Source organism: Phragmites australis, chromosome 4, assembly GCF_958298935.1.
Source record: "Phragmites australis chromosome 4, lpPhrAust1.1, whole genome shotgun sequence".
Classification (NCBI taxonomy): domain Eukaryota; kingdom Viridiplantae; phylum Streptophyta; class Magnoliopsida; order Poales; family Poaceae; genus Phragmites; species Phragmites australis.
The window spans coordinates 1,154,726-1,168,790 of NC_084924.1; the positions used below are offsets into that span (position 1 = coordinate 1,154,726).

Below are 14,065 nucleotides of genomic sequence, written 5' to 3' on the forward strand. Positions count from 1 at the left end.
AAATTTATTAAACTCTCTCTCTCTCTCTCTCTCTCTCTCTCTCTCTCTCTCTCTCTCTCTCTCTCTCTCTCTCTCTCTCTCTCTCTCTCTCTCTCTCTATATATATATATATATATATATATATATATATATATATTCTAAAAGAAACAGTGTTCAGATATACACATTGGAGTCCTTTCGTATCCAAAACGTCATATATTTTGACTGAATGGAGTACTAGCACCTGATTCAGATAGCCCAATAACATATATATTTACATGGACATCAGACCCTCATCTTATATGCTATTCATGTATTATGACGGAACATGGCAAAATTGTTTGAGATAAGGACAAATGGCTTCCTCGATTTATATTGTACAAAATACAAAATGCTGAACACTATGAAAACATAACTGCCGTGCAGTCCATAACAGATAAACAAGCAGCCTCACTGGAAAATTGATCTCCCGCTCAGTATCAAAACTCAGGAGCCTTGAGCCCTGAACCATAAGTGATGCTTTGCTCCTTGTGTATACGGATGCTCCATGGACAAGAATATACAATGGATTGGATCGATCCAAAGTTCCAAAGCTTGTGTCGTGAATTCTATTGTCATCCTTTATAGGCCATAGTGCAGCATTCTTTGTGTTTATGTACATGGCAAGTCGAGGTATCAGTCTAGATTGATCCAAAATCTGGTCAAGTGGTCATGCTTTCCTCCTTCACGCTCAGTTCTTGCCTTCTTCCAAAGGCTCTTGTTGATGTCTTCCGGCACTGCTGTCCTATTTTCCTTGGTTGTGCCCAGGAGTTTGTTTTCATCTATGATGTGAGGTAACTCATTCTTTCTCAGATATAACAACAAAAACATCCTTGGGCGACCACCTTCGCCTTGAAACTTTATCTGTTGGATTGATTATGGCACGCTCAGCTCCCTCAAGACGGTACCCAATGACAATCTCTTTCCTCTGTCTAGCACGAAGAATGACCTCAAAGAAATTCAACTCCTCATCTTCTTTAAGGTACAGATCGGATGGATGTATTTGCATTTCATTTCCCTGCAAAGGAGTCCAGTTGCAAACACAGATATCAGTCAGACAGAAACCTGAGTAAGGCATGATTCAAAAGAAGTCCAGCTGCTGACTTAGAAATTACTCTTACAAACAGATACATGAGAAGAATCATATTTCCAAAGAACGAAAAAATAAATAAATAACTGAGATAGCATCTGAGAACAATACTGACAATTGAACCAGAGAAAAATTGTCTAAATGTAATAGTCCAAAGCTATTCAGATGAACTTTTCCTTCTTGAGATTCTATAGGTAAAGTTAACGTACTGAACAATATTCATGTCAGATACGAAGTTCTAGTACTTCAGTCTGTGTACTAAACATTAGATTCATCTACTATACAAATTATAAGTTAAACATTATTTGCATACATGTTTGGGAATCGAAATGTAATCTGGATATCTGATTTAATGCAGAATCATAACTTTTTGAGGTAAATTTCTAGGTCAGTGAAAAGTGATTGACCATGCAACCAGCTTCAAGAATTATACCTGTTCAGCAAAGAGCTCCTCCAAGACATCATTTATTTGCTTATCTTCAGCAACCATTGCCAATGCCATGCTCACTAGTTCATTTGAAAGAACATAGTCACTAATTTTTGACATTGTCAACAAATTTTTTGTCCTATGCTCCAAAATCTCGCTGATTATGACAGATTTATCAGATGCTTGTTGCATCTCTCCTATCCAAGAACCTTCAGAAAAGGTACCTAGGGGAACATGTGAAACCATCGCTTCCCTGTATGGAAGCCGTTTTGCCTGCAGTAGTTAAAGAGTATGAGAACAATCTTCAGTTCTTGTAAAGAGTTTATTATAACATTAGGAATGATTTAGCTGGGAAATAAAAATAGCACATGATCGAAGATGATTGCATGTGATCTGGAGATGACATCAATAACAAATTAACTCTGTTCTAGAAGAAAAAAAAAACCTGAATATCTCTGATCAGCAGTAACGTTGCAAGTGACCTCGAGTCAGCTTGGATTGCTGAATCTTCTACAGATTCGTCTGCCAAAATCAAGATCTGCATTTTTCTTTCAAGCATCAATAAGAGGAAACGCGAGCAACTATACTCATAGGAAATACCTTAGCACTTGTTATTCTGCGGATAACAGTTCTAGCAGAGTACAATATAATTTCTCAGAACTTACTGAATCAAATGATTCTAAAGGGAGGCTCTCCAGGTGACGGCGAATAACAGCATTTCCTTCACGATGCACCAAAATAATGTTTTCCAGACGACCGAAGTCCAGACCTCCATCAATCAGCTTTCTTTCTCTGTCAATCTCAGGGACATCATTAAACATCCACAACTCTGATCCTGGCGCAAGGAAAGCATCAAGTACCTGGATATCAACAACCAAGTTACAATACGTTGTTCTCAACTGAAACACAATAAGGCCTTAATAGCTCATTCCATCCACAACGCTGCTGTGACATTAATTATACATAATAAAATTCAGAACAGGAGGAAGTACTCTATATTTAAAAGTTTTGGCACAGGTAAATTCTGCCTCCAAATCCTTTCGCTACAAATGTCTTCGTTATAGGCACATGACACTTAAGAATGTCAATTTGGATCTGTCATCAAGTTACCATTATCATATCTTCCATATCACGGCGCCAACCACAAAATAATATTCTTTCTGGAGACTTTGGAACAATAAAATCTTTAGGCAGACAGCCTCTCCTAACCTGCACAATTTAACAGAGAGAAAAGGAATTAGGAGCTTCAAAGAAAGAGCTTACCACAATCATATCATCTATATCCCGTCACCAACCACAAAGGAGAATCTTCTGAGGTTTTCTTTCAGGGTGAACAATGTCAATGCAAAGAGCCTCTTTAACCTGAATAATAAGATTGACTTTGCTTATGGGATGCTCCACATATGTGCAGTGTCTATGTCGAACTTTTTTAAGATAACTAGTTCTTATTGTTTTCAGAAGTGATAACAAGCATTAGACTGTCATCTGTAATGCATTAAGAATAAACAGCATAATGCAGTTGCACTATCGGTGCTCAATGGACAAAATGGGAAGGGAATGAACAAATTTCAAATCGCAACACCAAGGCAATAAAGCTTCATTTTGAGTAGAAGCTAGAATTCTATTCACTGATGTGTGTTGACTACTGTTATTGAGCATATAATCTATCACGTCTGTGGGGAAATGACCGAATAGGATAGCTGTGGGAAGTCACCGGCCAGTTTCTTGCCCATGGTGTAGCCTGGGGCGCCTGCTAGGCGCCGACCAAAGGAGATGACAAGCAGGAGATGAGATAATAGAGAATTGAGGTGAGAACTAGATTGTTTTATTGCTTGAATTCCTGCTGCTCTTCATATATAGAGCATGGCTCATTACAACTCCCAAACAACTCAGACTCCTAACCGAATTAGATTACCTTCCTAATCCTATCTCTTCCTGCCGACTTGAACAAGGACTCCTAATCCTAATCGACTCAAACTAAACCTTCCTATCTTCAAGAATCCGACTAAGGCAACTTCAACCTTCAGCTTGATCTGCTACTATCTTTAGCCAGCGCCTACCATATGTCTTGCCGACCATAAAATCTCTCCCCTCCTTCGGAAACAGCTCGTTCTCGAGCTGAAACTCTGGATACAACTTCTTGAAGGACACATCTTCCGAAGTCGTGTCACTATCGAGCATTCCTTCCCAACGCACGAAAATCTGCCAAACCCCGCAGGCCAATCTACTACGCACTACTTGAGATGGCCGAGGCAAAGCACGGCCATGCAGCAGAGGGGACAGCTTTGGTTGTACCCTTGGTGGCTCACCATAGAACTTTTTTAGAAGTCCCACATGAAAAACATCATGAATTTTTGCTCCAGTAGGTAGACGGAGACGATAGGCAACTTCTCCAATGTGTTCCAAAATCTGAAAAGGCCCATAAAACCTGGGTGAGAGTTTGTCTTTGCTATATTGATGAAGAGAGGTTGCTGGTCGTTGAATCAACTTGAGCCACACCCAATCACCAACCCCGAAAGCCACCTCTGTATGTTTGGCACCATAGTATAGCTTAGCGTGTTCCTGGGCTTGAAGAAGTCTTTCACGCACATCCTTGATGAACGCATCTCTTTCGGTCAGAGACTACTCCACGGCCGGCACCCGTGTGTCACCTTTTTCACACACCTACATAGATGGGGTTGCCGGCCATATAGACCACCCAAAAGGGAGTGTCCCAGAGTGCTAAGTGATATGCAGTATTATAGCAATATTCCGCACACGGAAGCCAGCACAACCACTATGATACCGCACACCCTTGATTGTTCGACGAGAGGAGGAACGAGGAGGAGTTGAGCTTGTGGATGAGAGCGCAAGGGGTATCAGGGTAACTGTGCCGAGTCACCCAGCTCGCCGTGGTGAGGCTCTTCCTCAACCATGGCAGCAGCTCTGACAATGCCGATTTACTTTGGAAGTTTATTTCTTGCTTGATTTCTCCCATACACCCTACAACAGCCTTAATAGATTAGGTGTCTTAATGCCTAAGCCAACCGACTTAACAAACATGGTAACAAACTAGAAAAGATCCTGATCAACTCTAATCAATTCCCAACTAATCAAATCTTTCTATATCTTCATCCTCCTGTTGCTTCACGCAGATTGCTTGTCGTCGGATTTTTAGTTGTTGCTGCCGTTACCAACGTCGTGGCCCTATTCCTCCGCCTGTACGTTCTTCCCACGAAAGCGTCGGTAACATTTCCTCCCTCGCCGAAAAACAGCTCGTCCTCGAGCTGAAACGTCGAGTAAGTGTTGGTGAAGTCCTCCAAATACTCCCAGGTTCCCTCAGCTGGTGCGCAACCAAGCCAGTGCACCAGGACTTGCTAGCAGCCTCTATTGAGACGCGCCTTCGAGACCTTGGCTGGTGATGGCACCACTCGACCCCGAACGATTTCCGGTAGTGGCTGCATCGTTGTAGATGTAGGACCGATGTATTTCTTTAACAGCGTGACATGGAATACGTCATGTATACGTGCTGCCGGTGGAAGCTTCAATCGATAGGCAACCTCGCCTACCCGTTCACTGATTTGGAATGGTCCATAGAACTTGGGCGCTAGCTTTGTTCTAACACCTTCTTTGATTGATGCTACCGGTAGATGCTGCAAGCGAAGCCATGCCCACTCCCCGACATCAAATGTGAGGTCGCGATGACTTTTGTCATGCTTGATCTTCATGTAATTGGCCGCCTAAAGGAGCCGTTCCCTGATGTCGCACAGAAAGTCATCGCGGTCCCTGAGCTGGCGATCCACCGCCGGTACCCGAGCCATGCCTCCCCGGTAGGAAAGTAGGACCGAAGGATCACGACCATATACCACACGAAATGGTGTGCCCCTGAGCATCGAGTGGTACGAGGTATTGTAGCATAATTCAACCAATGGAAGCCACTGTAACCATGAGCATGGCCATTCTCCTGCCAAACACCGAAGGTACATGGCGATTGTGCGATTGACGACTTCGGATTGACCATCGGTTTGCGGATAGAATGCAGAGCTACGGAGAAGCTTGGTACCGAACAGTCGAAAGAGCTCTTCCCAAAAGTTGCTTGTGAAAACTAGGTCCCGTTCACTCACAATGGAACACGGGAAGACGTGGAGCTTGACAATGTTGTCGAAGAAGGCTCGCGCGACGGAGCTAGCGGTGTAGGGGTGACCGAGCGCAATGAAGTGGTTGTACTTGGAGAAGTGATCAACCACCGTTAGCACGACTGATTTGCCTCCGACCTTAGGAAAGCCTTCCAAGAAATCGAGTGAGATATCCTCCCAACCTGCAGTCGGCACTGGTAACAGCTGCAAGAGTCCGGCTAGATGCAAGTGTCCGTTTTGTTGCATTGGCACACAACACACCCACGAACATACTCCTGGACTCATTGATGGGCTTGTGCACTGTAGAATGTCGCACGAAACCGATGAAGAGTCTTGTCAGCACCCTCATGAGCGCCACCATGTGCATCAGCTAGGATTTAGGGCCATGTCGTCGAGTGATCTGGCACAAATATGCGGCCCTTGTGTAGTAGCAGACCATCGACTTCCGTCCACACGGAGTCGGCCTACGCTACAGCGAGCTGGGTGCGCATGGCCACAGCATGGGAGTATTGCGCCAACTATCGTCGGATGGTGTCGAAGATGGCGAAGGAGGGCGCAGACACAACATGGCACTGGATTTGATCTTTGTGGCATCGGGACAAGGCGTCTGCCGCCGTGTTTAGTCATCCCGGTCGATATTCCACCGAAAAATCATAGCCGAAGAGCTTGCTCACCCAAGTATGTTGGGGAATTGTAGAAGCCGCTGATCAAGCAGATACTTGAGGCTATAGTGGTCTGTGCGAAGCACGAAGTGACACCCCCAGAGATAGGGCCTCCAATGGCGCACCGCTTTCACAAGGCCGATCAGCTCACGTGGCGTGGTGTACCATCATCGCCCGACTAAAGAATGCGATGGGGTCAGCACCTTGATGTAAAACCGCCCCGAATCCAATCCCAGATGCATCGCAGTCGACGGTGAGTGTGTTGTCGAAGTCGGGCAGCTGGAGTAGTGGAGCCGACGTTAGTGCAGCCTTGAGCATGACGAAGGCGGCCTCGGCGTCATCGCTCCACGAGAATGCCTCCTTGAGCAGCGCGATGAGAGGAGCGCCGATGGCTCCATATCCCGCAATGAACTTTCAATAGTACCCTGTGAGGCCTAGGAAGCCTCGCAGGGCTCACACCAACCGTGGCCGCGGTCAATTCTCCATCGCGCCCACCTTGGAGGGATCCATGGCCACACCTTGGCCCAACACGACGTGGCCGAGGTGGTTTACGGATTGTTCATCGAAGAAACACTTGGATTACTTCAACGCGAGCCAATGCTCTCGTATGATCTCAAATACCATCTTGGCATGCTGCAAGTGTTCTGCCCAAGATGAACTATAGACTAAAATGTCATCAAAAAATACAAGAACAAACTTGCGAAGGAAGGGCTGAAATATAGAGTTCATTAGGGCCTGAAATGTTGCCAGTGCATTCATTAATCCAAAAGGCATCACCAAGAATTTGAAGTGCCCATGATGTGTGCGGAAGGCCGTCTTCTCGACATCTGCTAGGCTCATTAGAACTTGGTGATAGCCACTCATGTCGAGCTTGGTGAAGAACCACACCTGCCTGAATTCATCAAGGAGTTCCACCAAGGGAATGGAGAACTTATCCTTGATTGTCTTGTTGTTGAGTGCACGGTAGTCGACACAGAACCTCCATGACCCGTCTGGTTTTTTCACGAGGAGCACCAGTGAGGAGAACGCAGATGTGCTTTCCCGAATAATTCCTTGTACCAACATATCAGCACATTGGTGCTCGATCTCATCTTTGAGTAATTGTGGGTACCGATATGGTCACACCACAATAGGAGGTGTGTTAGGCAGCAAGTGAATGTGATGTGCATGATGCCTGACCAAAGGAAGGCCACGGGCTTCTTGAATATGTCGCTGAAGTCGGTGAGGAGGTGGTCGAGAAGCTCTCAGCTCGTCGCCGTGGTGAAAAGCTCGAAGGGCACATCGGGTGCACCAATGCCGCGCCACTTGACTTGATGATCTGCATGCCAAAAAGTCATCGTTAGAGCTTCAAAATTCCACAGGATAGGTCCAAGTGAACGGAGCCAGTGGACGCCCAACATGAGGTTGAACCCTCCGAGGGAAATGGCGAAACAATTTAGTGTGAACTTCTCGTGTCCGATAGTCACGGATTGACGCTCGCAGATGCCCCCAATGGTGATGTGCTCGCCATTGGCCACCACGACCATTAGTCCAGGGAGTGGCTTGATGTCGTCGAGCCATTGTCGACTAGCGTCGTGATGCTATTACCGCCCATGAGCACAGGCAACCGCATGGTGTGGGCCACTTGAATGCCGGTTAGGGCTAATAGGGAAATTTGCAAGCCGCTTTCGTCTTCCTCCGGAGTATCGTCAGTGAGTTCCAGCAACAAGACCCCTTTCATGGAACACTTGCCAACATGTTCCTTCGAAAACTTTTCAGGGCAGTTAAAGCACAGGCCCTTCATCCTTCGATCCGTCGCTGCCGAAACTTTGAGCATGGTGTCGTGGCTTTAACAGACGGTGGCACTGGTGTTTTTGTCCCGACGGTCATTGATGTTGATGATGCGAACGAGGTCGCTGTCAATGTTGGAGTAGAAACAGCGGTCGAGATCGACTTCGGCGCCACGCTGGTGGGCCGAGTGGAGCCCGCAGGTCGCAGCGTCGTGGTTATAGCGTTGTAATCTCCTTCGTCCAAGCGTTGCTCGTACGCCCGGCCAAACTCATGGCCATCTGAAGATTGGTCAGGCATTGAAGCTCGACGTCGGTACGCAGTGGTTTGCCAAGGCCTGCGGTGAAGAGGTTGACTTGGTGTTGTGGCGTTAGGCCATCACATCGGCAGAGGAGTGCCAAAAACTGGCGTTGATACTCCTCGACCGTACCAGTCCGGCGAAGATCCTTGAGTTCGCCCAAAATATTGGCCCGGATCGGGGGACCAAAACGGAGGTTGACGAAGTCAACGAACCATGCCCATGACAGAACGACGTGTTCCCACTCCAATTGATAGTAACACTGAGCGGCAACACCTTGCAAATTGAACGATGCCAACCATACCTTTTCCATTGTGCGTTAACCCTGGAAAAACTACTCACATTTGTTGAGCCACGGAAGATGATCCTCCTCACCCTCAGATGAAGGGAAATTCAACTTGTGGTGGCGTGGGATGCCACGACGATCATCAATGCAGCCATCTTGGCGGTGCTGATGAGTCGTCCTGGTTGGCGAGGCATCGCGTGACCGGTCATTGTCGTCGTCGGCCTGGAATTTCTTCGTGTGCGCAATGCACTAATCATGGTGATCCAGGCGAGTTTTGACAGATGACAGCTCGGTGAGGACCCGTTCCAGCCGTGCCGTAAGGTCAGATGTTGGTTCCTTTGGTGCATCGCCCGTGTCGGCCATGGCAGCAGGTGGTATTGGGGATGGTGGTGGGCAAGAAGCGGCCAATTGTTGTCCTATCTCTGATACCAAATTGATATCACACGCCCTCGATTGTTCGACGAGAGGAGGAACGAGGAGGAGTTGAGCTTGTGGATGAGAGCGCAAGGGGTATCGGGGTAACTGCGGCGAGTCACCCAGCTCGCGTGGTGAGATTCTTCCTCAGCCACCACAGCGGCTCTAACAATACCGATTTACTTTGGAAGTTTATTTCTTGCTTGATTTCTCCCATACACCCTACAACAGCCTTTATAGATTAGGTGCTTTAATGCCTAAGCCAACCGACTTAACATGGTAACAAACTAGAAAAGATCCTGATCAACTCTAATCAATTCCCAACTAATCAAATCTTTCTATATCTTCATCCTTCTGTTGCTTCACGTAGATTGCTTGCCGTCGGATTTTTAGTTGTTGCCGTTACCGACGTCGTGGCCATGTTCCTCCGCCTGTACGTTCTTCCCACGAAAGCATCGGTAACAACTACTTGGGCTAATCCCCTGTCAAACAGCGAAGATACATAATAATGACTTTATTGGCAGCCTCCGACAGACCATCGGTCTGGGGGTGGAAGGCCAAGCTCATATGCAAACGTGTGCCTGGTAGCCGGAACAACTCCTTCCACAAATTGCTAGTGAAGACCACATCCTGATCACTGACAATTGGCTCAGGCAACCCATGAAGACGGACCACCTCATCAAAGAAAGCACGGGCTACCGAGCTGGTCGTATAGGGATGTCCAAGAGGAATAAAATGTGCATACTTGGAGAGAAGATCAACCACAGTAAGGATTACCGTTTTATTGTTTACCCTCGGAAGCCCTTTGACGAAATCCATCGCAATGTCACTCCAAATATGAGCTGGGATTGGCAAAGATTGCAATAGTCCAGCCAGGTGCAAGTGACTGACTTTGTTTTGTTGGCAGATGGACCATGTGCGGACAAAGTCCTACACCAAAGTCTTGTTCCTTGGAATACGAAAATCAGCTCGAAGCCGCTGCAATGTTCTCTGACAACTTGCTCTGATACCAAGTTGTCACGTCCGTGGGGAAGTGACCGAATAGGGTACCTGTGGGAAGTCGTCGGCCGGTCCTTGACCCGTTTCTTGCCCGTGGTGTAGCCTGGGTCGCCTGCTGGGCGCCGACCGGAGGAGATGACGAGCAGGAGATGAGATAATAGAGAATTGAGATGAGAAAACTAGATTGTTTTATTGCTTGAATTCCTAAAGGCCCTACTGCTCTTCATACCTTCCTAATTCTATCTCTACTTGCCGACTTAAACAAGTACTCCTAATCCTAACCGACTCAAACCAAACTTTCCTATCTTCTAGAATCCGACTAAGGCCACTTCAACCTTCAGCTTGATCTGCTACTATCTTTAGCCAGCGCCTACCATATGTCTTGCTGACCATAACATAATCCGAATGAAAAAACTTTTATAAGGATGGAAGCAATTCCATAAGGTGGTCAGGCAAAAGTAACACAAGTTTATAGCTCATATATAGCCAAACATCCCACTGCAAAATTAATCTAAAAAGTTTGAATACATTCTATGTGCAATAACTGTTAGGTGCCAATTGTCAACAAAATATAAAATAAACATTATGAACAATTTACAATCGCTCATAAATGTAAGTCAAAAACATTGAAGCTAACTCTGTGCTCTCGAAAATCAGTTGATGCCGTAAGTTCTAAAGATAAAATATATCAATAAAAGAGGTTAAATGGAATATAAATGGATAGATTATGTAACAGAACCTGGAGGCGGACCAAGTATAACAATTTCAACACAGTATAGTTTGTGGAATGCAATGAGTAGAGTAAAAATGTACTAAGACTGCCAAGAACACCAATAACTCGTCAAATTCATAAGATCACATAATTTATAAACTTAACATCAATATTGAAATTATTATAGGCATACGGGTGAAATATATCAAACCAAACATGTGCTTGCAGATTATAGCCAAAAAAAATTACATCTTCGTTCTTAGTGACAAAAAATTACCTTGGGCAACGGTGCTGGGGCATATGTATCATCATCTTCTGCGATTACTATCACCTCATCACCCTCTTGCAAAACATAACAATCATCAGGGTTTAAAATAATTTTGCCACCGTAAGATGCCACTTTTATGCCACATGGAACGGCATCAGGAAAGCTAATCAGCACATCTTCAAATCGCATTCCATCCAACTTAGGCCATCTTTTAATGTAGAATTCACAGTTCTCAAAGCCAAGAATATCTTCCCATATCTGTATATGCAACTCAAATGATTTTTACAACAACATTTAGAAATTACTGAACTGTATCTAAATTCAATCAGCATGGTAATCATAGTAAGGGTTATGTAGATGTCGGCACAATTAAAACTTAAAAGCATGCACATATTGCAGGAATGATTCTTATTTCAACAAAGCAACAGCACTCAGAATTTAATGTTGGAAGGAAACCTGAGCAAGGCCTGGCTGACGTGCACACTGTATCATCAACCGACCGATCACATCATGTGCAACAACGGTCTCCACAAGATCTCCGCCAACAAGTTTGACTAGAACTTCGTTGTCAAGATCACTAAGCTCAACTACTATGTGACCTCTTAGTCCCTCTTTGACTCCAGTTAAACTCAAGACTGTTCGCAGTGCCCGTGCATCACTCTGCAATAAGGGTGTAATGATGTAAGGAAGAGCTTCCACAGAACAGTATAACTTGATCAACAGAACTTACCTGGTCAGCATTTCCTTCTTCAGCTAAAACCACAATTGCACGTGCCTTAGAAACTGAGACCTTGTGCATGAAGGTACATTAGTTGAAATAGGCACATATATATGCAGAAGTGATGTGCTAGCCAGAATTAACTAACATCAATACATCACAATCATTCTATTAACTGTCAACAGACCATAATGGCATATTAACAATCACAGGTGTCAGAAGATCAAAACTGAGAAAAATATGCCTCAACATCTGTAGATCACATCGTTTTACCTTTTTCAAGTCAGCCAGAATCAGAGGGCTTCCACTTCTACATATTACAGATGTTCCTTTCAAGTCAAACTCCATTTTAGCAATATCTGCTTCCATTTCCTCTTTGTTTCTTTCAGCCATCACTACGATGGTCCCACCTCCCAAACTTTCATTAGCAATAGCGATTTGGTTCAGTAAAGATCCCTATTGTCACCAAAGGAAACAGGTTAGATTACATAATCTGGAGAAATGCAACTTTTGTTCTTACAAAAAAACTGGCATGTAACAAAGCAGCTATATAAGTTAAAAGAAGTGACACAACGTTGCCAAAAATGTGCATGGCATTCTATCAGAAGAATGCATGATACTATAACGAAACGGCATTAGTAACGAGCATCTATCTCTCTGGTTTTAGGAATAACTTTGAAGCATCAAGCGACCTGACAGAGTGCAGACCCAAGACCTCTTAATAAACTTATTAGCTACAGGTACAGCTACAAAATTCATACACAAACAACAAGGGACATAGCAATACATTTAAGCATAGTTAGGAAATTTGCAAGAAAAGATTAGCAAAGGTTCGTTCCAAGATTACCAACTTGTCACTCCATCCAAGGATCAGAGTGTGGCTTTGCTCTATGACCTCACTTCTTCCTTTCCTCAAAGAATCAAACTTCTCTGAGATTGAATCAATGACGAGACCAAGCATCATGGCAAAAACCAACATCCCACCAATACTAATTGAAACTGAAACCAGCTTGGGTCCAAAACCCATGGCATTGGCATGGTTGCCCGAGTCAGCAATGAAGGTCCAGGACAGCCAAAGACAATCGGATAAGCTATCATCAGTCACACCATACAGAGCCAGCCCGCCAAGAGCAATAAGTAACAATGTAGCAACAAGTAGAACCAACGGTTTAGCATACGGATGAAGAGATAAAAATATATCAACTTTGTATGCCAAACGCTTGTTTATGGGAACTTCTTCAGAGTCATGTGAACTCCTTATCTTTGACACAAGGCCAATGTACTTGAGAATGACTAGCGGCGCATATAGTACGGAAAGCGAGATCAACAGGGAAAAGTTCTTCAGACTTCTGGTCTGCATGGTATTGTTTTCATCCTGATGCAACAAATTAATGTTGCTCATATCCAATGAGGAGCCTATAATACATGACTGCAGTTTTGCAGTAACTACAGCAAGCTGTTCCTGAAACAATCAGAATGAAATGGGATAAGATCGACAGATTATATAATGCTTCACAAGCAGTGCGAGGCAATTAAGGGCAGACTTGTACCTGCAAATGGCAAACCTGATCGTGTAACGAAAAGTTCCTGCGGAGAAGGGAGGCTAAGCACAGCGAAATGACCTGAAGCAAGCAACAGTTTTTTCGCGATTAAACAACGGGCCAACAAAAGTCAAACACAAAACCCAGCGAGTTCGCCCATTTCTCACCGCCGCGGATAGCATCTCTGACCATCGAGGGGTGATCGCCGATGCCGCCGGCTTCCTTCCGTGCACCGGGGCGGACGTCTGAGGCGCCTTTTTCTCGGCGGCAGCCGTTAGGACATCGCCGCGGCGGACGCCAGCGTACCGGAGGTCGCGGCGGCGTGGCGCGGACGGAAGCGGAGGCGGCGGTGGCTGCTGCTGCTCCGGCGTCGGGTGTGGGGAACGGGAGCGGGAGCGCAGGGTAGGGGGTGGACGGCGGTCGGCGAGGGAATAGGGCTTGGGGGAGCGGGAGGTGGAGGGGAAGGGGGTCCGGGCTCTGGAGGAGGGGAGGAACGGCGGCGCCGGCGGGAAGAACCAGTCGCGGTGCGGCGGCGGCGACGAGGAGTCGGGGTCCAGGGGCATTTTGGGGATTCCCGACTGGCGGGGCGGCGTGGGGGATGTCTTTTTTTTTTTTTTTTTTTTTTTGGACGACGGGGATGTTTGTTCGCGCGTGGCTGGCCGTTGGTTTCCGCGAAATGATTCGCCATGTCATTGACTTGTTTAACCTTTATTAATCGGCGGGTTTGCTCCGTAAATAGATATTTTTTCT

The 14,065-nt window shown here is 45.6% G+C and overlaps 1 protein-coding gene across 1 annotated transcript; it reads right to left on the reverse strand.

Annotated features, from left to right (window-relative positions):
• Window positions 1-233: 233 nt before the first annotated feature.
• On the reverse strand, window positions 234-13,935 carry LOC133915030 (probable ion channel CASTOR). Its single transcript, XM_062358027.1, has 12 exons — window positions 13,483-13,935; window positions 13,325-13,396; window positions 12,622-13,236; window positions 12,048-12,230; window positions 11,787-11,846; window positions 11,513-11,716; window positions 11,066-11,314; window positions 2,646-2,744; window positions 2,201-2,395; window positions 1,981-2,073; window positions 1,542-1,808; window positions 234-1,036 (listed from the first exon to the last, which is right to left on the reverse strand). Exons 1-12 carry the CDS (start codon window positions 13,876-13,878, stop codon window positions 818-820), a joined length of 2,652 nt encoding a protein of 883 aa, XP_062214011.1. The 5' UTR covers window positions 13,879-13,935; the 3' UTR covers window positions 234-817.
• Window positions 13,936-14,065: the final 130 nt, after the last annotated feature.